Source organism: Chroicocephalus ridibundus, chromosome 2 (assembly GCF_963924245.1).
Source record: "Chroicocephalus ridibundus chromosome 2, bChrRid1.1, whole genome shotgun sequence".
NCBI classification, from domain to species: domain Eukaryota; kingdom Metazoa; phylum Chordata; class Aves; order Charadriiformes; family Laridae; genus Chroicocephalus; species Chroicocephalus ridibundus.
Genome location: NC_086285.1, coordinates 6,611,499 through 6,631,736, shown reverse-complemented (window position 1 = coordinate 6,631,736; position 20,238 = coordinate 6,611,499). Strand labels below are relative to the sequence as shown.

General features: G+C 37.5%; 1 protein-coding gene across 1 annotated transcript in view; it reads right to left on the bottom strand.

Moving 5' to 3' along the window:
- Positions 1 to 3,269: 3,269 nt before the first annotated feature.
- Positions 3,270 to 20,238, bottom strand: part of LOC134511028 (sodium channel protein type 5 subunit alpha-like) — a 43,251-nt gene continuing 26,282 nt past the window's right edge. The window contains exons 17-26 of the mRNA XM_063324346.1: positions 17,677 to 17,788; positions 16,406 to 16,560; positions 14,055 to 14,244; positions 13,557 to 13,654; positions 10,079 to 10,333; positions 9,117 to 9,170; positions 8,044 to 8,185; positions 6,878 to 6,978; positions 5,811 to 6,075; positions 3,270 to 4,417 (exon numbers count right to left, since the gene is read on the bottom strand). Of these exons, the coding sequence (XP_063180416.1) occupies positions 3,270 to 4,417; positions 5,811 to 6,075; positions 6,878 to 6,978; positions 8,044 to 8,185; positions 9,117 to 9,170; positions 10,079 to 10,333; positions 13,557 to 13,654; positions 14,055 to 14,244; positions 16,406 to 16,560; positions 17,677 to 17,788 (2,520 nt within the window). The remainder of the gene's footprint in view (positions 4,418 to 5,810; positions 6,076 to 6,877; positions 6,979 to 8,043; positions 8,186 to 9,116; positions 9,171 to 10,078; positions 10,334 to 13,556; positions 13,655 to 14,054; positions 14,245 to 16,405; positions 16,561 to 17,676; positions 17,789 to 20,238) is intronic.

Sequence of the window (20,238 nt, the reverse complement as noted above, 5' to 3'; positions counted from 1 at the left end):
GAAATCTGACATGATGTTGTAGAAGTTGCAGAGGACTCATCATTTTTTGCCCGGGGGTGGATAGATAAGAAATCACTTGTTAATTTGCACTAATTTGTCACCCTATTGTAGAGAGAGACTAGAACTGCGTACCCGAAACAACACTGATTGGTATGGACTCCGACTCCCAGATAATACAAATGGCTGTTGATTAATGTGGGTAAGTCCTGGTTGGCCATAAAATTTACATTTTAAAATCGTCTGGCTACTGTAATGGAACAATAGGGTAATTTAGATTGGAAGGGACCTCCAAAGTGCAACTAACCCAACTCAAGGCAGATCCACCTTCAAAGCTTTTGTACCAGCTGCTTCCAAACAATCAATCTGACCTTTTAGTTGTACCATTTCTTGTTCTCCTAATCTCTCATTTCGGGCTATCCTCCTCTTGCTACAAACCGATGACACTTAGGGACACCAAAGGGGAAGGATCGTTATGCTGTTATTAGGATCGTTATGCTGTTATTTGGTTTAGTCACCACAACCTGTGGCGTTTTCTTACCTTTGTCTTGCATCTGTGATGAGATATTGTGATAAGTGAATCGGCTAATGGGATTACTGATACCCCATTCTTAATTTCCTGCTGTATTTCTGCATCATTCCTGGTGTTGATGAAATGCAAGCTGGGCAGTGACTTTTTTATAATGCTACTAAAAATATTAATAACTACAAATTTGTGAATTCAGCAACTGTTAAGCTACTAAAACTGAAAAGAGCTATCCAAACCTAGTGGGTGGGATAGAGTTAATTTTCTTCATAGTAGCTAGTATGAGGTTATGTTTTGGATTTGTGCTGAAAACAGTGTTGCTAACACGGGGATGTTTTAGTCACTGCTGAGCAGGGCTTACAGACTCAAGGCCTTTTCTGCTCCTCACCCCACCCCACCAGCAAGTGGGCTGGGGGTGGGCAAGAGATTGGGAGGGGACACAGCTGGGACAGCTGACCCCAACTGACCAAAGGGATATTCCATGCTATATGATGTCGTGCTCACCAATAAAAGCTGAGGAAGAAGATGGAAGGAGGGATGGTTGGTGTGATGGTGTTTGTCTTCCCAAGTCACCGTTACGTGTGATGAAGCCCTGCTTTCCTGGAGATGGCTAAACACCTGTCTGCTGGTGCAAATTGGCGAATGAATTCCTTGTTTAGCTTTGCTTGTGCACAGCTTTTGCTTTACTAATTACTCTGCCTTTATCTCAACCCACAAGTTTTCTCATTTTTATTCTTCTGATTCAACCTGGGCGAGCGAGTGGCTGGCTGTGTGGTGCTTAGCTGTTCGCCGGGATTAAACTACGACACTAACAAACATTTCTTGCTCTACAGAGCTATAGAGATATGCTTGAAACCACCCCCTGGAGGATCCAAGCACACAGGAGAATGGTGATTTTTTTCGGGAGGCAGTACTTCACAATCACTAAGGTCTGTCAATCTGTCATGTGTGAAAATCAGAATAGCCAGCGAACCCTTGCTGAGAACTGTGGCAAGCTTGAGAGCCCAGGGCAGGAACAAGAGAGTTACAACATTATTTTCTATAGTTATTTACAATGAATTTAACACCTCCATGTTGAAGTGTAGGAGTTCAACAACTGTTTCACTTCAGTAAAAAGTAGTAAATGCTGCCATCTAATGGTATCTGATCGATGAACAAAAGCCATTGGCTCATTCCAGAATAAATAGTTTCACCTCGAAAGCATCGCTATGCACCGCAGGCACAAAAGCAATCCGTGCTGGGCAGGAGTAGGTCTCAAGCAGAGCCACCAAGTCTCTCTGCATCCCGCTGCCCCGTGCTGCTAACGCTGAGTGTCAGTTTTCTGAGTTATCCCAAGAGGTCTGCAGACCTTCTTTGTCAACCCTTTTCTGAACAGAAGTTGGTTCTGGAAGTAATAAAGCTAGTTCAAACCATGCTGACATGTTTGTCCTACAAATAGCTTAGATTTGGCTGTATCTGTCATATTTTAATAGTATTTAACAAGGGAAATGACAGTAAAAATTGAGTAATTACCTTATCGTTCCTGCTATTCTTGACCTGAAAATGCTACATCCTTTCTAATTCCCTGTAAAAAGTAAAACATTTTCAGTTTGCTTGTGTTAATAGGTAGCTATTTTTGGAAAACTATATTACTGTGGTTCTACCCCCCTAATAACAGATTATGTCCTGTAATAATCTGAAATTGAAGATACCTCTCAAAAAACAGACAAAAATGCATTAAGCATCCAAACTCTTTATTGAAGAATCTAAAATAGCCCCATTTCATTAGTCGTTCTGCGGCCACCATGACACATCACCTGGCCAACATAAATTGCAAGAAACCAGTAAAAGTAACATTAATACACATTGTTCATACATGGTTTTTTTTCAGAGTCAATGAAATAAGTACTTCCTCTAATTTTAATAAATGTTGTCTCATAAGATATACCACAAACTCCTTTTCAGATTACTAAGTAACGCTTTCTATGACATTTGGAGGAATTATAATGATGAAATTTTATGTACAATAATGCTTAAGATTTTCTGGAAACAATACCTCTTGCATAACATCCTTTGATTTTGGTAAACATCATTACCACAATTTTCCATACACTGAATGATAAAAAGAACAAATTATATACATCTTTCAAGTACAGACACCTGAGGATAATATGTTAAATCCATTTAGGTGTAAATCCACTTGTAAAGACACCTCAAAAATTCTTAAGCATCAACAAATCTGTCCAAAGGCACTTGGAGGAAGATGGATCCAAACAACATAGAAATTAGTGGCTAATTATATTCAAGTGTCTTAAGTGAGCTCTTTTACAGAAAATGCAGTAATTATTTAATTTTGCTACAATAACCAATTTTTCAAAACAGGCTTTATCTCTAAAGAGATCTACATTGTTCTACAGCCTTGTGTACTTATAGATCATATTACAGCTGCAACTGATCTTTTACAGATTTCTTCTGTAAACACAGAAATATGAAGTAATAAAAAAAATGACAGTTGTAAAAATTAACTCACCTACTCCAGCATCTGAGGAAAAAAAATACACAGTTTGATTTTCCTCTAATATTTATGATACAGTTGTTCAAAGCTGAAATGCTTAAGGAGCATTCGCAAAAAAATGAACAATAACAATACTGAAAGACTGCCATCATTATTCTGAATTTAGAATACTATGCTCTGGGATCAAAATATTTTCTCCATCTGAAAATAACCGGTATCAGTTTAATCAAAAATGCTGCAGCCTGGGCAACCTTATGTGTCCACATTATCGCTATCTGTTTCAGCAATACCATCATAAAATAAAGGGAGAGATATGGAAGATGTAGTCCGTGATTTATCTAGCTTCCTACCACTATTTTCTTTAAGCATTGATTCCATAAGACTTTCGTTCTCATGTGTTTCTTCAAAGACAGCACTGTTATAATGTTTATGACGGTATAAGAAAGATTTATTTTTAAAAGAACGCTGCATCAAATACCTCCTGAAGGCCCTTTGAATAGTAAGAGCTGATACCTCCTCTTGTTTTCTTTTAAGGGTAGTAGTAATTGGCTTGTAAGAAACTTTAGATGGATTGGTAGCTATAAATTTTTCTTCTATATGTAATTCAAGACCATCCAAGTTTCCATATTCTCCCAAGACCCTTTTAGTGAAAGCAAGCAAGATATCCAAGCAGTGGATCTTATCTCCACTAACTATAGGGAGGTCCATGGATATGAGCTGAATCTTATTTGGCTTCGGAATGCGTAAGGGTTCTGCCAGAGCATCTGCAAAGTCTGAAAGAGCAGAATATTCAATAAACTGTGTTGCCTGAGGATCGAATTTTCCCCAGGTCTCATAAAACATGTCAAAGTCATCCTCACAAAGAGGATCTGTGCTTTCTTCAGTGGCAACACTGAAGTTCTCTAAAATGACAGCTATGTACATATTTACGACAATGAGAAATGATATAATGACATAGCTTACAAAAAATAAAATACCAACCCCCTTATTTGTGCAATTTTTTTTCTGTTCACGTGTTAAATTTAAGTTGGGAGCACATGAACCAGGTCCTTTTAACAGAGGGACCAAAAGACTATCCCAACCAGCTGACGTTGTAATTTGGAAAAGACAGAGCATGCTACCATCAAAGGTTTGAAAGTTGAAAAGGTTATCAATCCCTCCTTCCCAGCCAAGACAGGCAAAGTTTGTCATGCCCACAATGGCATAGATGAACATAACCAGAAAAAGCAAAAGACCGATGTTGAACAGTGCCGGGAGAGACATCAGTAACGCAAAAAGAAGAGTTCGAATTCCTCTAGCTTTTCGAATTAATCTCAGGATTCGGCCAATTCGTGCCAAACGAAAAATTCTCAAAAGTGTAGGAGAAATAAACCTTTGAAAGCCTTCGGAAAGTCCAACACCTTTGAAATTAAAAAGAAAAAAAAAAGTTGTCAAGACATATAAGTAAAATTACCTATTTATGTCCATCTTGTTATATTCTATGCTTCAGGTGTTGAAAGTAACATTGATCATATTACATCATTTTGAACAAAAACATTACCATCAATAATGCAATTGCTTACAAAAGAGCTGAGGAAAAGAAAGACAAATTGTAGTATTTCTAAATATTAAAGAGGTATCAATATTATGTATATTTTGGAAACTGCATTCTCTCAGATTTCTTTAATTCAGGGGATGAAATTACACATTGCTCAAGTACTTAAAAAATCTTTTTAAATCCATTCAGCCCCTGTGCCGGAAGCTATGGGGCTTGACTCCTAGCTGGTGTCTGATTGCTGCTTCTTCTCCAGGCATAAGCCACGTGCTAAATGTGAGACTTTCATTAACACTTGGCACTTGAACGACATTAGAGAAGAGCAAGAAGAAAATACAGGGAAACTGTCTTTCATTATTTGTCCTTCATCACGCCTCATTCTATGACCTGCTATCAGAGTAATGAGTACCTTCAGCAACACATTATTAATGTAAATGATTGCAAACAGAAGGCTGAAGAAGTCAGCATTTTTCTGGGTTGCATGGGATAGCAAAGGGGTACTGTGCTTAGGGATGACGCAGGGAACTCAGATCGGTTTTTCTTTCCCGTCCTTTATTCTACGACATAGCCTGAGCCCCGGTAGGAAGCACAGACCACATGAACTGTACAATAAACTAAAGCTATATATGACCTTTGTAGAGGAAACAAAAAGCATCTAAACTTACTTGAAAAGCAAAACAAAACCCAAGCCAGTTTTAACAAGGCTTTTCACAGTCACAAATAGTGGCCCAGATTGAGAATGGTGCTGAGCAATTAAATTTTCCTGAGCTTTCTAAATCAGCCCTCAGGATTTGCCTTCTTAAAAGAAAGTCCTAGGAAATGAAATAAATCTTTCCCATTTTTCATACAAATGTATTCGTAACCTGAATTTACTTTTACTGTGAAAACAACAGTTAATGTGATTACCTGTAAATCAAAAGCATAAAAACATTAAGACAACAGTTTAAGTACAATAACTTAGAAGAGATGTTACTGTATTGTTAATTAATCAATAAAACTCACACTTTAAAAAAAAATAAATTGAAAACTGTCCATTTACCTTTTAGTGCTCTGCAAAAATATAAGGGAAAACAAAAATATGTCCTTTTAGAAGGAATCACTTAGCATAAAGTTTGAAAAAGTACAATGGATGTGGAATTTTTTTATCAGATATATGTAAGTGGTTACTTCGTATTGTAATTTGGCTTTTGGTTACTTCATACTTAAATTTGAAGTATTGGTAAGACACATTATCTGATCTCATAACGATTGATACTTACTAACTAGGGAAATGACCACAACAGCTAAATCAAATATGTTCCAGCCGCTGATGAAGAAGTAATGTCTTAGTGCTAGTATTTTTATGACACATTCCGCAGTAAATACCGCCACGAAAAAATAGTTGATTTTATTAAGAACATTCTTGATGTTCTCCTGGTTATTTTCTGCCATCATAATGACCATATTTAGACAGATGAAAGTCACAACAGTAATGTCAAATGCTTTGTGTGATACTATATCAAACAGTAATCCTTGGAACACATTCTGTGGAGAAAATGAGAAGAACTGCTTAATGCTATTTCTAAGACCCAGGCTACATTCAAATATTAATCAGTAATTTGTGCTCAGGAAGAGAATTTAAGAGAATATAAATTTAACAATAAGTTTCTAGAAGCATATTTATGTGATTTCTTTAGACCTTCAAAGAGAACACTCAATTCATGGCTAAGTGTTTTCAGGCATCATGCAACCACATTTCCTTAGAAAAAATTATACAGCAGGAAAACGTTCAGAGTACGTTGTGATTGCTCTTTTAATAGAAATACTTATTGAAGCAGACTTTTTAGGATAAACAATTCTAATGAAAATATCATAAGCAAGAAAAACTCTGAATAGTTACTATGTGAAGCCAGGCCTGGAATTAAGTTTAAGAAACTATAAGAAATAAAGCATAAAATTATTTAAAAGTAAATAACAGCCATGGGACATGTACTACTCACTATTCATTCTCACCTGCAATAATCCAATCTAGTTGCAGAAGCAATATCATGCAACTTAAGTAACCAAGTTCATGTTATGAATAGCAAATACTTAATATGAACCTTTAATAAATAGGTTGCACATTTGAATTGGTGACAAATAGGCTGTAAATTTCCTTAACCAATACCCACAAAGAAAGACTGCATTAGACGGAATTAGGAAAAAGAGAGCAAAATGTAAATACTGTATTGAATGAGGAAGATGATGGGCTCTAACGTGAAGTTTATTTCCAGATGCTTGGCTACTGACTTTAAATATGCTTAACATCTTTATACCTTCTATCATATTCTACTTAAGATGGTCTCACCATTGGTCTTGGGATGGGTTTTTGAGGTTTCTTAGATCCAAGTTTTTTTAGAGCATTATAGTACTTTTTCTGTTCCTCAGTCAAAAATAGATCTTTTCCACCTAAGTAAAGGGAAAGAATACTGTTGTTCAGCTGAAGTTTAATCAGTCAACTAAATAAACACCAGCAAGTTTGTTAAAAAAATGTAAGTTACAGTTGTCGTGAGTGGGATCTAAGAGAGCACAGAGACAAAATGTGACTTCATCATTTCTCCTTTCCCCTTCGTTCTTTGAAAAGACCTCCTGCAAAAAGCTGATCAGGGTTCAATGACGAAAGTCTTGTCTAGGCAGTGCTCCCGACTCAGTTTCTTCAACTGTGAGAGATTTTCTGAAGTTTTACAAATGTATTTCATATTTTTAAAATGACATAAGACTCATCAACAAGCAATACACTTTGCATTTATATTTTTGGAAAAGGTTTGAACAGAAGTATATTGCTGGGCTAGCAAGTAAGTGAAGGATTATGAATAAGCACTTTGGGACCAAATTCTAAGGGGGATTCCTGATAATGAATTTCTGGTACTCATTATCATCTATGCCACCTGTAATACTTAGCAATCACTTTGAACAGAGTATACACAAGAAGCCATTCATCGTAAAAGCATTGAATTATCAGCATTTTGTAAAACAAACATGTAAAAATGTTCAGGAGGGTATCTGCGCTTCGAATCGTTCTTGCAAGACCTCTGAAAATTAAGTTTAACTTCACTGTATGGAATCTCAATGAAAATCCCCAAGAAGCAGCGAAGAAATTAAAAAGAAAAAAATGCGCGCTTATGGCATGTACTGAGAAAAGAAAAAAGTGTTACATCAACATGAACTTCTAGTTCTTCTCTCCTGTAGGAAAGTCTATATAACTTTTTTGGGCTTCTCTTTTCTAAAACTCCCCGTTCTTTCCTCCTCATCCTCCTACTTAGAACAAATTAAGGACTTGGCATGAAAATAGAATTTACAGGTAAATTACTAAAAGCTTTGAGGAAAAGAGGACTCCTGTTTTCAAAACTTGGTATCTGAACTTCATTTTAAATTTCTCCAGTCAAACAGTTATCTGAAAATGTTAAACATCTAGATGTCTAACTAGCATTCCCTTAATCAAACTGGGAAGAGACCCTGAATTAGCTCATGTACTTATCTTTTTTCTTTGTTGGTTAAAATTGCTGATAACCACTCCAATGAAAAGGTTCAGCATGAAGAAAGATCCAAAAATAATGAAAATCACAAAATACGTATACATGGCTAAGAATGCTTCAAACTGTGGCTGTTCACCTATCTGTTAAAAAAAATCAAAACAGAAAAACATTATTGGTAAAAATCAGATAATCGCAGATTTACTGTTTCCAATTTATAATAAATCTTTTTATTGCCAGGAGAGATACACTATTGCTACACATTTAAACCTTTATTTAGATGTACAAGTAGAACAACTGTCTTGTTCTGTCTTGTTACTGTTTGTAGAAATAATTACAAACAAAAATATAAAGCCAAATCCAGCTATAGTGAGTTCTTAAGCAACAGATAATCAGTTTCAATCAGAATTGATACTGGGAATGCCTAGATTAGAAAAACAGCTCAGACTAAACACAATGGTGAATCGTCGCCCCCTTGAATGCTATCCCAGACAAGAAGCAGTTTTAAAATGCCAGCTCACTATGACCAGCCCTACAAGGAATAATCTTTTTAATTAGCAGTTATTTAACTACATTCAAGAGTACAGCGCTTGAATGAACAAGAAAAATGCATATTAAATTATCCATAGAAAAGTTGAAACACACAGTACTAACGAGAGAGTGAGAAACAACACATGGAAATGGGGAAGAAATAGGAAGGATGTCAAATATAGGGAAGAAAACCTCCAGAAATAACCGCTAAAGATGCATGCTGTTTTAATGCTTTAGAGGCACAGTCCCTCCAAGACCTTATGAACTCTGCTTCCAGAACAGACTTGTCCAAAACTTGCAACATCTTGCCTTTGCATTCTTGACATCACAGCTTTTTGTGTGTTGTCACTCTATTTTGACCAGTTTTCTTTTGTTTAAGTTCCAGATATTTGGTACTCCAAGGATTATTGTTTCACTGCGTAGTTTGAAGCATTCGTCCGCTTGTATTTCTGGCTTGATATTGCAAACAAAGCTGAAAAATTAATTGTATGGATAGAAAAGGAAAGACGGGAAAAGAACTAAAATTTCATTTTAGTGACGTACCTCTCGTGAATCCACTGCTGCATACATAATATCCATCCAACCTTTAAAAGTTGCCTGAAAAAAATGCATTATTAAGGTTATTGTAATTATTTTTAAAAATATTTATTAGGTACGATTAATATAAATGTGTTAAGAGTCGTGGAAAAGCGAGCAGCGTGCTATAAAAATGTGCATCATTTCCAAAGATCTTGGAAGTATGAGTCACTGGAGTGTAGTAAAGAGGAAAAAAAATATTTCCTGAAAAGGAAAAAAAAAAATGCCATGAATCCTGTGAAATGTGTTTAACTCTTGTTAAACTGAAATTTTTGTAAACTCTCTGCTTTTTGAAAAAGCAGTAAAAGTTTCAGCTTAACCAGCAATTGTATCCTAAAAGGATCAAAACAATTTCTAAGAAAACAGCAGATGATTCCTCCTGTGATTTTTAGCAGCTCTGCAGAATCACAGAACACTTGGGAAGATACAGGGCAAAGAACTTCATCTAGAAAAGATACAGGGATAACCACCACTTTTAGAAATGCTTTTCTCTCATTTGTTGTGGTATTAGAGAGATCAATAAATCAGCGTCCCAAAACTTCATGATTTATAGAATAAGAGCGAGTATAGAAGTATAAATAAACTGCATGATGCTTTTTCTTTCTCATCCATTCTGAACTTTTATTTGAAGAAAATGAGAATAACTTTAAACCCAGTAACATGCAGACTATTTCAGGCTTAGCATGTTAAAATTAAAACAAAATTGAAAAGCCGTGAAACACAGTGCTTGATTTTAACACAAGGTTTCACATGCTAAAGTCTTCTTTAGGAGGAACTGAGCAGCTTATTGATAAGAAAAATATTTATGGAAGCTAAAAAAATCCCCAATTTCAATGAGATAAACAGAAGCATAGTGGTGTCCCATGGCTGGTCTGCTCAACACATTTCCTTGAAGAAAACAAAACTGAGCATGTTTTTATAGAACTTACCACTTGGAGAAGAGCCAAGTATCCCATCGCCACATTATCAAAGTTTACATCACTATTTGTCCACACTCCATTATAGAAAGTACAATCAGTTTCGTTATTAATTAGACTGATATTTCCTTCCTTGAGTTTGCATTGCCAAAATTTTTTTCCAAGTAATTTTACTCCTACAATGTTAAATAGGAGCCAGAAGACAATACAGACGAGCAAAACGTTCAAGATTGAGGGGATAGCTCCCAAGAGTGCATTCACAACCACCTTAAAGAAATAAAATGAATGAAAATAATGAATCACTCACATTCAATAGAACACCTTCCCAAAAAGACACTCATTTTTCCTTCTGTGAGGAAAAAACTAAAGATAAAAGATAAAAACTAAAGATAACAACTAGTAGATGACAAATTTAAAGCTGGCCTTCAGTTCAACTTCATGCCTGTGTTAACATGTATTTCTGTGGTATCGATCTTGCATTTTTAAGGAAGGAACTATCCTTGGGAAAAAGAAACACATAAAATAAGATTATGAATCTTTAGTAGCTATGGGATCTAAGAATCAGGTATGGGGAACAGGTTGTATGATCTGCCTTTGTACAAGATCATAAATAACCCCCTCTTTTATCTTGGAGGGGGGTTTGTAAGAGAACAACAGCTTGCTCTCCATAACAAAACGAACCTCACCCAGCAACCACCCGCAACTGACTGCACAGAGTACATAAAGTAGAGAAGTTTGGTTTCCAGAAGACTGAGTTGTTTTGGTCAGCAGCCTTCCTTCATTTAAGCTTGCTTGAGGACAATGTGAATGTAAACCCATGGTGAGCTGTAAACTTCTTCCAGAAAGGGCACCAATGAAAATGGGATTCCAGCTTTCGGTGCCTGCGCTGGTGACGTCAAGGAACCTGACACGACTAGTGATGAGAACTGGATTCATGAATCTAGCACATTGAGGCTGACAGGCAGGACCATGCTTGTTGCCAGTTGGAATTTGAGGGCTATTATCTATTTCTTTTCACCATTTTTTGCCACTTTCTGGTGGGGCATAATAAAACCTCTCTGCAAATGTTTCATTGCTATCATTATGAGAAAATTCTGAGCCTTTTATCTTGGCCCTGGGTAACATCTGTACACTAGAAACACACTATAAAGTACATTGGAAGGGACCCCTGAAGATCAGCTGTTCCAACATAGACCGTAGTTGCTTGGCATCTTGTCCAGTCAAGTTCTGAATTTTTCCAAGGTTGGAGATTCAACAACCTCTCTGGACAATCTATTGCAATGCTATCCACCCACCCACAGAATCACGGAATGGTAGGGGTTGTAAGGGACCGCTGGAGATTATCTAGTCCAACCACCTAGAGCAGGTTGCACAGGAATGAATCCAGGCGGGTTTTGAATGCCTCCAGAGATGGAGACTCCAACATCTCTCTGGGCAGCCTCTTCCAGTGCTCTGCCACCCTCAAAGTAAAGAAGTTCCTTCTCATGTCTACAGGGAACTTCCTACACTGTCATCTTTTTTCCCAGGTAGCTAATTGGAATATCCCTCACAGCCAACTCATTCTCTCTCATTTTCTCACGGTGGGCCTACCAAAAAACATTAGTTCCATTTCTTGCATAACCTCCCATTAAGTCGATAAAGACAACAATTCGATCCCTTATCTAATTAGATCCCAATCAGATTCTCCCTTTAACTTTCTCTTCTCCAGACAGAATAAGCTCCATTTTTTCCACTGCTCCTCTCCAGTCCCCTGACCATCTTGGCGGCACTTTGCTGGACACTCTCCAGTAAGGTAATATCTCTCTTACACTGAGGAGCACCAAATTAGATGCAATACTCCAGCTTCAGTCTCACAGGCACCAAAAACAGAAGAGATAATTGCCTCAATGTGTTGGGCAGACTCATGCCAATACAGCCCAGCATGTGGTAGATCTTCTTTGTTGCTCAGCTGACTCATGGTTAACGTGCTGTCGACCCCAGGTCCTTTTCTGGAAAGCTGCTCATTTCTCCGTGGTTATTCTGGCTCAAGTGCAAGATTTTGCATTTGCTTTTGCTGAGCTTCCTGAGGTTTCTCCAGCCCTTATCTCCAGTCTGTTAAGCTCTCATTGCGGAGCAGACTTGCCACCAGTGTAATAACTGCTCATCCCCAGTTTTGTATCATCTGTGAACTTGCTGAGGACTTCTACCGCATCCTTCAGGGTGTTAATTACATCATTAAGCAGTGTTGGTCCCAGGACTGACCCCTGAGCCACTGGTAACCAACTGTCAGTTGAACTTCATCCTGCAGATTGAACCTGGCACTTCAGCCAATTTTCTGCCTAGCTTATAGTTCATCTAACCAAACCAGATATAACCAATATCTGAGACTACAGATGGCTCTTCCCTCTCTCAGTTATCTCATCATAGAAGACAATCGAGTCTGAGAAGCAAAAATTGCCCTTCCTAAATTCACACTGGCTGTTTCTAACTGATTCTTTCTTGTCCTTCATAGCTTCCAGGAGGATTTGCTCCATATCCAACCCGGGGCCTGAAGTTAGTGTCTCATCATATTCTGTGATCTAACACAGGTCAGATGATTTGCATTACACAATTGTGTACTTCTCCCCTTTAAAGATTACAGATAGTTCATTCAAAGCAGCTTTTAAAATTGAGTTAGAAGAATCCCCTCTGCTATTAAGAAAATCCCACCCTATTTAAGTTCAAAAGGATTGTTATCTCTCAGATCCATGGTGGAGAATCTGCAACGTGGCACGTGAGCCTGTATAGATAACTGTCAGATGAGCTGATATAAGCACAGCAGTCTAAAGAAGGGGAATTATGAAAAGGAGTTACAAAAAGTGAATAGTTTCCATTGAAGCAATGAATTAATGAATACATTTTTCAGGTCTCAATTTCTCGCCTCAGGCAAGGAGAAAAAATTAAGAAAGGATGGTGGTCACCACACTTCTTATGCCACGGAGATTAATAAACTACAACTTTCGCAGTACAGATTTCTTCCTCATTTTACAGTCTGTTTCCTGTAATAACTATATATAGCGCTTCTTTTCTATTGACAAGTAACTAAAAATGGTTCCTATTTTTTTTCAAGCATATTCATTTTTTTCAGAAGAATTTGCCAAATACACTGGATGAAATTTTTCCATGTCTAAGCTCTAACAAAGAATGGTTTTCAGAAAAGCACAAGTAAAAAAAATTCTTGTTTAGTTTGTTCTACAAATTGCACTGAACATGGAAACATGTGCCAGTGTTCACATTACTATACATAATAATTCCTTGTGGTAGCACATTATAATTCAATTTCCTTATTTCATTAGTATTTATACATTTCTGTGAAAGTGCTATTTCAAAATAACAACCGTAAGATGTAAGTAGGCGATCTGACCCATCTTAATGCCATCAAGTCGCAAAACAGAGATTCAAGTTGTCATTTTCCCAAAAATTTCAAATGCAGCTATTACAAAATATGCACACATGCCCCCAGCATCCTTACCTTTATCCCTTCAAATCGTGACAAAGCTCGTAGAGGCCTCAGTGCTCTAAGAGTCCTGAGAGATTTCAGGGCACTCCCAGAGGAACAAAGCGATGAGTCTTCGGAAACAGGATTTAGACCCCAGGAAACAAATGACAGCTGTATGCATTGAATCGAAACGGAGATTAATAAGTGGTAGAGAAAATAATATTCTATTTGCGTCAGTAGACAATCATAGGCTGAATGTTACAGTATCTTTGACCAGTAAGCCAAATGCAGAAAATACACATTCAAAGCTATCGTCATACAATTTCACTTCACTCTTTCCTAATATTTTTCAAATAATGGAATTCTTTCCTTCTAATTTGAAACACTTTTTTTTAAAAAAAAAAAAAGTTCACATAGTATTTTAGAATGCTAGTATAACAACCAAATTGGTAACTATGTGTTTATTCATAATCAGATTTTACATGTTATTCTCTACGTAGAAAATATTGAAATTCAAAATGTAAGACAAGCTGAATAGAATACTTACACATACAATGATGAAGTCAAGCCAGCACCAGGCATTTGTGAAATAACTGTGCAAACCATAAGCTACCCATTTCAGAAGCATCTCCATAAAAAAGATGTAGGTAAATATTACATCGGCATACTCTAGGAGCTTTTTCACATTTTTTCTCTCATGCAGGTGAATATCTTCAAATGCCTGGAATTTTAGAATGTAGTTTTAAAACAGTTCAGTAGTTTTATGGAAAATTATTTTTAAATTGCACAAGATACACAGTTTGGCTTGTTATATTTCATATTAAATCATGAGCAACCACCACTTAAGTTTTATACTTAGAAGTAAAAACCTAAATTGTAAAATAAGTTGTCTCATTTTCAGGTTGATTGAAAAATCCCATACTTTCAGTTGTTAATGCTCAACACTTCTTCAAAAAATACCTGATGAGGATCAATTATGGATAGCAAAAATCTTGGCTTCCCAAGTTAGTGGGATAATTTAACGGATAATTTTGAAGGTGCTGGTGTAAAATTCTTCACAATAAAGATTGATTTAAACACATTAACCACTGTCTTCCAGAACTAGACCTTCCAAAGGAGTCATCTTTAGTCAGCCTGCAGAGTTGTAACACAGATATGAAAAAACATGACAAACACCTTATCTGGAACTGTTAATTCCTGGAGTTTCACATTTTTTCACCTAAACCCTGACATTACTTTAATGTCAGTAAGGGTTTAGGAAGATGTTATATTGATTGCTGTGGTTTACATCATTGTTCACGTGTGTCACTTTGCTGCCTTGCTAATTTATTTGAAGTTTTTGATAAATTTAATTACAATTCCTTTTAACATCTGTATCATTTCCTCACCAAGCCTCTGGCACTGTCTTTACTCTTCCTCTCATTCATTTCTCCCCTACCTTAGAGCTCCATCTCCATTTCTCTTTTGCTGCCAACATTTCTAATGATTTATCCATCCACTTTGAGCACCACTATTTCCCCCTTACAAATCCATGTCTGTCATTACTTTTACTTAAATTTTTTTACATATGTAGATACATCATAAGCCACCCTGTACACAGTCCTTCCAAAAACCTACAATTCCTAGATATAAATTACTCAATCTCCTCTTGTCTCCCTCTTTTTAACTCTGTCTCAAGAGCTCAGCGTGTCTCTAGAGCACATCAGAGCATTTAACTAACAACTTCCCTTTCTCTCATTCTCATTCAATTGTGTGTCCCCTTCTCTGACATTGTCTCTGCAGCTGCTAACTTTCTATCTTATTTCTTGCCATGAGATGACTAAAAAAGTTGAAATGCGAAGTTTAAGAGTGTGTCATCTCAAGAGGAATACACCATCTCACATCCTTGGGATGTCGTAACACAACATATTTATTTTATAGAAGAGCAAACGAAGTGTAAAGAGACCAATTCATTTGCCCAAAGTCACATGGCTGTAGTTTGTGACAAAGGTCAGGAACCATGCAGAGGGTGTCAAAGCTTTAACCCATATCCAGTTCCAATCTATATCAGCTCTGCACTTAACAGCTCCTTATCTGACTGTGAAATCTCCTATTCTGCTACTATTTTTTAATAAGTTCATTAACAGTCAACACTCCCTAAGGAAATAGCAGGCTCTGTTACATGGGAGACTGACCCAGATGGTCCACAGACCTTTAGTCCAGGAGACCATGGTAGCAAAGTCACGTCAACTGTTTTGCAAGGATTAGCTCGGCTACATATCGTATCGTATCATATCATATCATATCATATCATATCATATCATATCATATCATATCATATCATATCATATCATATCATATCATATCATATCATAGAATGGTTTTCACACTAGTTGGTTATGTTCCTTCTGCACTATATAATGTTTTATTTAACAGATTACTTTCAGAAGACTTAGTGAATATGTAGAAATGGATATAATCAGACTAGCATCTACCGGTTTGCAGCCATCTTCACTTTTAGGTTCTGATCATCTTAATGTTTGGATGATTTTAAATCTAAATTTTTACTGAGCAGTAAGTCTGCTTTACAAATTTAGAAGTACTTTTATTTTTTTAAGCTCTCCTATGTAATTTCAGACTCTGGTTTAGCCTCCTAATTAAGCACACAAGTGTGCGAAGAACTTTGTTCCATGAAGAACTATGGAGAAGACTATGATTCCATATATTTAAATATCTTATCCAAGTAGAGAAGAGCCTTATAACTTCTAAGGGACACATTTATTATACTCTTGTCTCTCCCTGGGGAAAGGAATGTGAGAGTAGAAGAATGAAATTAAATATAATAATATGATTCTTTACTGGCAACCATCAATTCAAAATCTGAGAAATTAAACTAAATTTACCAGTGCTGCGCTGCTCAATATTATCACAAAAATGATAAAATTTTCAAACCAGCTATGTTTAACAATTCTGTAGCAGGTTTTTCTAAATTTCCACCAAGTGCTGCCTGGAAACTTTGTGGTATCCACTGCACAACATGGGAAACATTCAACACAACCTGAAAAGAGAAAGAACAGCATATTGGTTCCATGGAAAATGTGGAGACATGGAATCTAAAAAGTGTAAGACATCTTCAAATGAGCTTCTACAGACTATACAAAGAATGTGCTGTTTTACCTGTGGGGTGATGCTGTAGCTCAAACGGTCTAAAGCTAAAGAAAAGGCAAAATTTGTAGATGAAAATAATTTCTTTTAATAGAGAAACTCATAGATGGAAAAAAGCAGAGAAGCTTTTGTGCCTACAAGCCCTTCTGTAGAATTTGTGTGCCCACGGAAGGACTTGTGGGCACAAAACCAGCCATTACTTCTATCTAAAAACTAGCTTATTTTATTTTCTGCATTCAAATGAGATACTACCTTACTAGAGGTTTAGTAAATTATTATTTTTACTGATTATTTCACTTGATTGCACTGCAGAGACATTATAACTCGATTCTGTGTTCCCTGTTTTGCACCAGAAACATATTTCTTCATTAATCTGTAAAGGCAGTAGGATTGGACCATGAGAGTCAATGGAGTCTAAGGCACCATTCAGGCAAGCAAAGGTAGGTGTCCACATTGGGATGAGCTGTACAGTCCTCTGAATTCCATTAGCTGTATTGACCGGATATTTATCTACTGTACCAGGAGCTCAGAAAAATTCAGTTGAAGTGCCATTTAAGATACCAGGTACCAACATACATATCCTAACTGACCTCCAGCTGCCCCTTCAGAAGTGCTTTGAATGCCTTTGCTCATATACAGATACCTACAATCTGACGCCTCAATATATAAAAGTAAATCGCACTCCAAAGGTGGCATCTGGAGCCAAAACACGGGGGTTTACAACCGGTTTAGGCTTCTTCAGATATCCTACAGCTTCTGTGACAGTTCTGCCAGCTTCACGCAATTGTCTTGTATACTTGCAGGCATCTCATATGGTACTAAGTGCCTGTGCTCAGGCATCCCAACCCTGCTCCAGTTCTGTGCTGGTTTCAGATATATTTATTTGAGGTTTTATGTTTACAAATAAGCATCTCGAGAAAACTGTTTCCACCAGTTTGGAACGGTTCCAAACAGATAGCTTTGAATACTGGTTGGTTTGGTGTCACCACAATACATAAAAGATTCTTACTTTCTGCACAACAGTCCTTAGGTAGGTGTGACTTTTCAGGCTTGGGAAAAATCTCCAGAAGAACAACTGGATCCACAGTGCTGGCTTCAGAATAGCTACCGACATCACATTTCTGCACAGGAGAACAGCAAAGAGGAGAATTTATTTGCTTTTCATTAATAAGGTTACCACATTTAAAATAAATGAAACTTATTATCCTCTCTCCCCCCCAAAAAGATATCTGTAGGGTATAAATTATTTTAATTTTGCTGAACTACTAAAACAAAATTACAAATAATAGGAAAGAAAAGGCTAATCTCTAATCTTTGTTCCTATGGCTTTAATTTAATAAGTTTTTTGTTTTCTTGTAGTTGTCTGCGTTGGACTTGCAGGAAGGAAAATAGGAGAGATTACACTATGCTAGAACTTTAGAGAACAATCTGATTTCTTCGTGCCAATCCAATTCTCTTTTCATTTTCAGAGATATAAACCATGTCTCAAAAGGCTTAAAGACGGGAAGGCCTATCAGGACAGAAATGTACATATGGTCTACGCATCTCAAAGAACTGTAGCTATTGGCAGGTAACCTACACACCCTTAAAACTAAAGATGATAAGGAAAACAAGTATAAAGAAAAAGTAATAAAGCAATACATCAGCCATAAGGTGTAAGTGCCCTGTATGACATGGAAAGGGAAGGCATGTGGAATAGGGGTAAGAATGAGAAGCCAGAAGAAGGGAGAGCTGCCTCTGTTGACAGCCACGCTGCTCTACACTAACTTAAGTTCCTAGGGGAATCGTCAACATAGACAAAAATGCAATTATTTAAGTTCATGGGCATTTTAATCTTTTAAATATTATTTTTTATATAAATATAATTAGATAATTTATAAAAATCAAAACTTCTGACAACTTTATCTAAAACCAGAAAATGGTAAAGTGGTTTGACTTTTGGAGGTAGTAATCCAAAAAGTTGCTGAACTTCCATTTAATTTTCAGGGTCATTGCAGGCAAGCCATGATTCTTCACCTTTTTTGATGTGGAACTCTACTGTATTAGAATAAACTAAGTTTCTAGTCTAGAAAAAGTATGGTTGTTTTGGGAACCGTTTCTAGAGAAAAAATCTTTGCATCCAATGGTGACAGCAAACAGAATTATCTATTAAAATCAGTAGTAGGTATCGGATATGTTTAAAGTACCTTGGTTAATTTCTGTTTATTTATTTTGTACAAAATAATATATTAAGTTGCACTGTTAGCCCTGTCTGTTCATGAGCAACAAACTGAAGGTAGTAGCTTAAAGAAGAGGAGTGAATGGAGTCAAGTCGACTCTCAGGGTGGCAGGCGAACTCCCTCCTTCCCATGTGCCTCTGCACAACAGGTACAAGGCTCTGGATGTGAAAGGCCAGTCAATGGATGACGGTCCGTCTTCACCAGAGGTGCTGCCAAGGTCAGAAAGGCCTACTCCCTGCATCACAACCACCTCCACGAGGAACAAAACGTGGGCTATAGTTGTAGGTGACTCCCTTCTGAGGGGAACAGAGGGTCCAATATGTTGGGCAGACTTCCCTCGTTGGGAAGTCTGCTGCCTCCCTGGGGCCTGGGTTAAGGACACCACTAGGAAACTTCCCAGCCTGGTACAGCCCTTGGACTATTACCCATTGCTGCTCCTCCATGTGGGTGGTGATGAAGCCACAACGTGTAGTCCAAGGGGGACCAAAAGAGACTACAGGGCATTGGGATGGCTGGTAAGGGAATCCAGAGCACGGGTTATTTTTACCTCTCTCCTTCCAGTTGCAGGCAGCAACATTGGAAGAAACAGATGAGCCCGGTCTACTAATACATGGCTCCGTGGCTGCTGTCACCAACATAATTTTGTCTTGTTCGATAACGGGAGGGCCTACACGGTGCTAGGCTTGCTGGCATCAGATGGGATTCACCTTTCTGAAAGGGGGAAGAGGGTCTTTGCTCACAAGCTGGCAGGGCTCATTGACAGAGCTTTAAACCAGGCTTGAGGGGGGCAATATCAGGCTTGGCCGTGACAAGCTGCGGGACAACAGGCAATAGTTAGAGGGGTGTTGTGCTAGCGAGGGCCTGCAGCCTGTTGCTGTGAGAAATGCTGGTTACGCTGCAGCACACCTGAAGTCTTACAGAGACAAGCCAGGAGCTCCTGAGGTAATGGGAGCCACCAGGGAAACACCAATTAAATACCCCAAAGGAATCATTCAAGGTCAGGTTGGACGGGGCTCTGAGCAACCTGATCTAGTTGAAGATGTCCCTGCTCATTGAAGGGGGAGGTTGGACTACATGACCTTTAAAGAACCCTTCCAACCCAAACTATTCAATGATTCTATTCTATGAAACTTCCATGCTTTAAAAGAATTATTACCTCTAGAGAGATGTATCGTCTTCACTGGGATTATACTTGCTACTCTTTGGAAAACCCCAGCTTGTCCTGTCATTGTTGAATGTGACAATTTTCAACTCTAACATATTCCACAAGATGATAAAAGTTATAATTACCTCTTTTTGCTCTTTCTTTTGCTGTGTTTCTGAAAAACCACTTATAGTTTCAGACGTCCCAG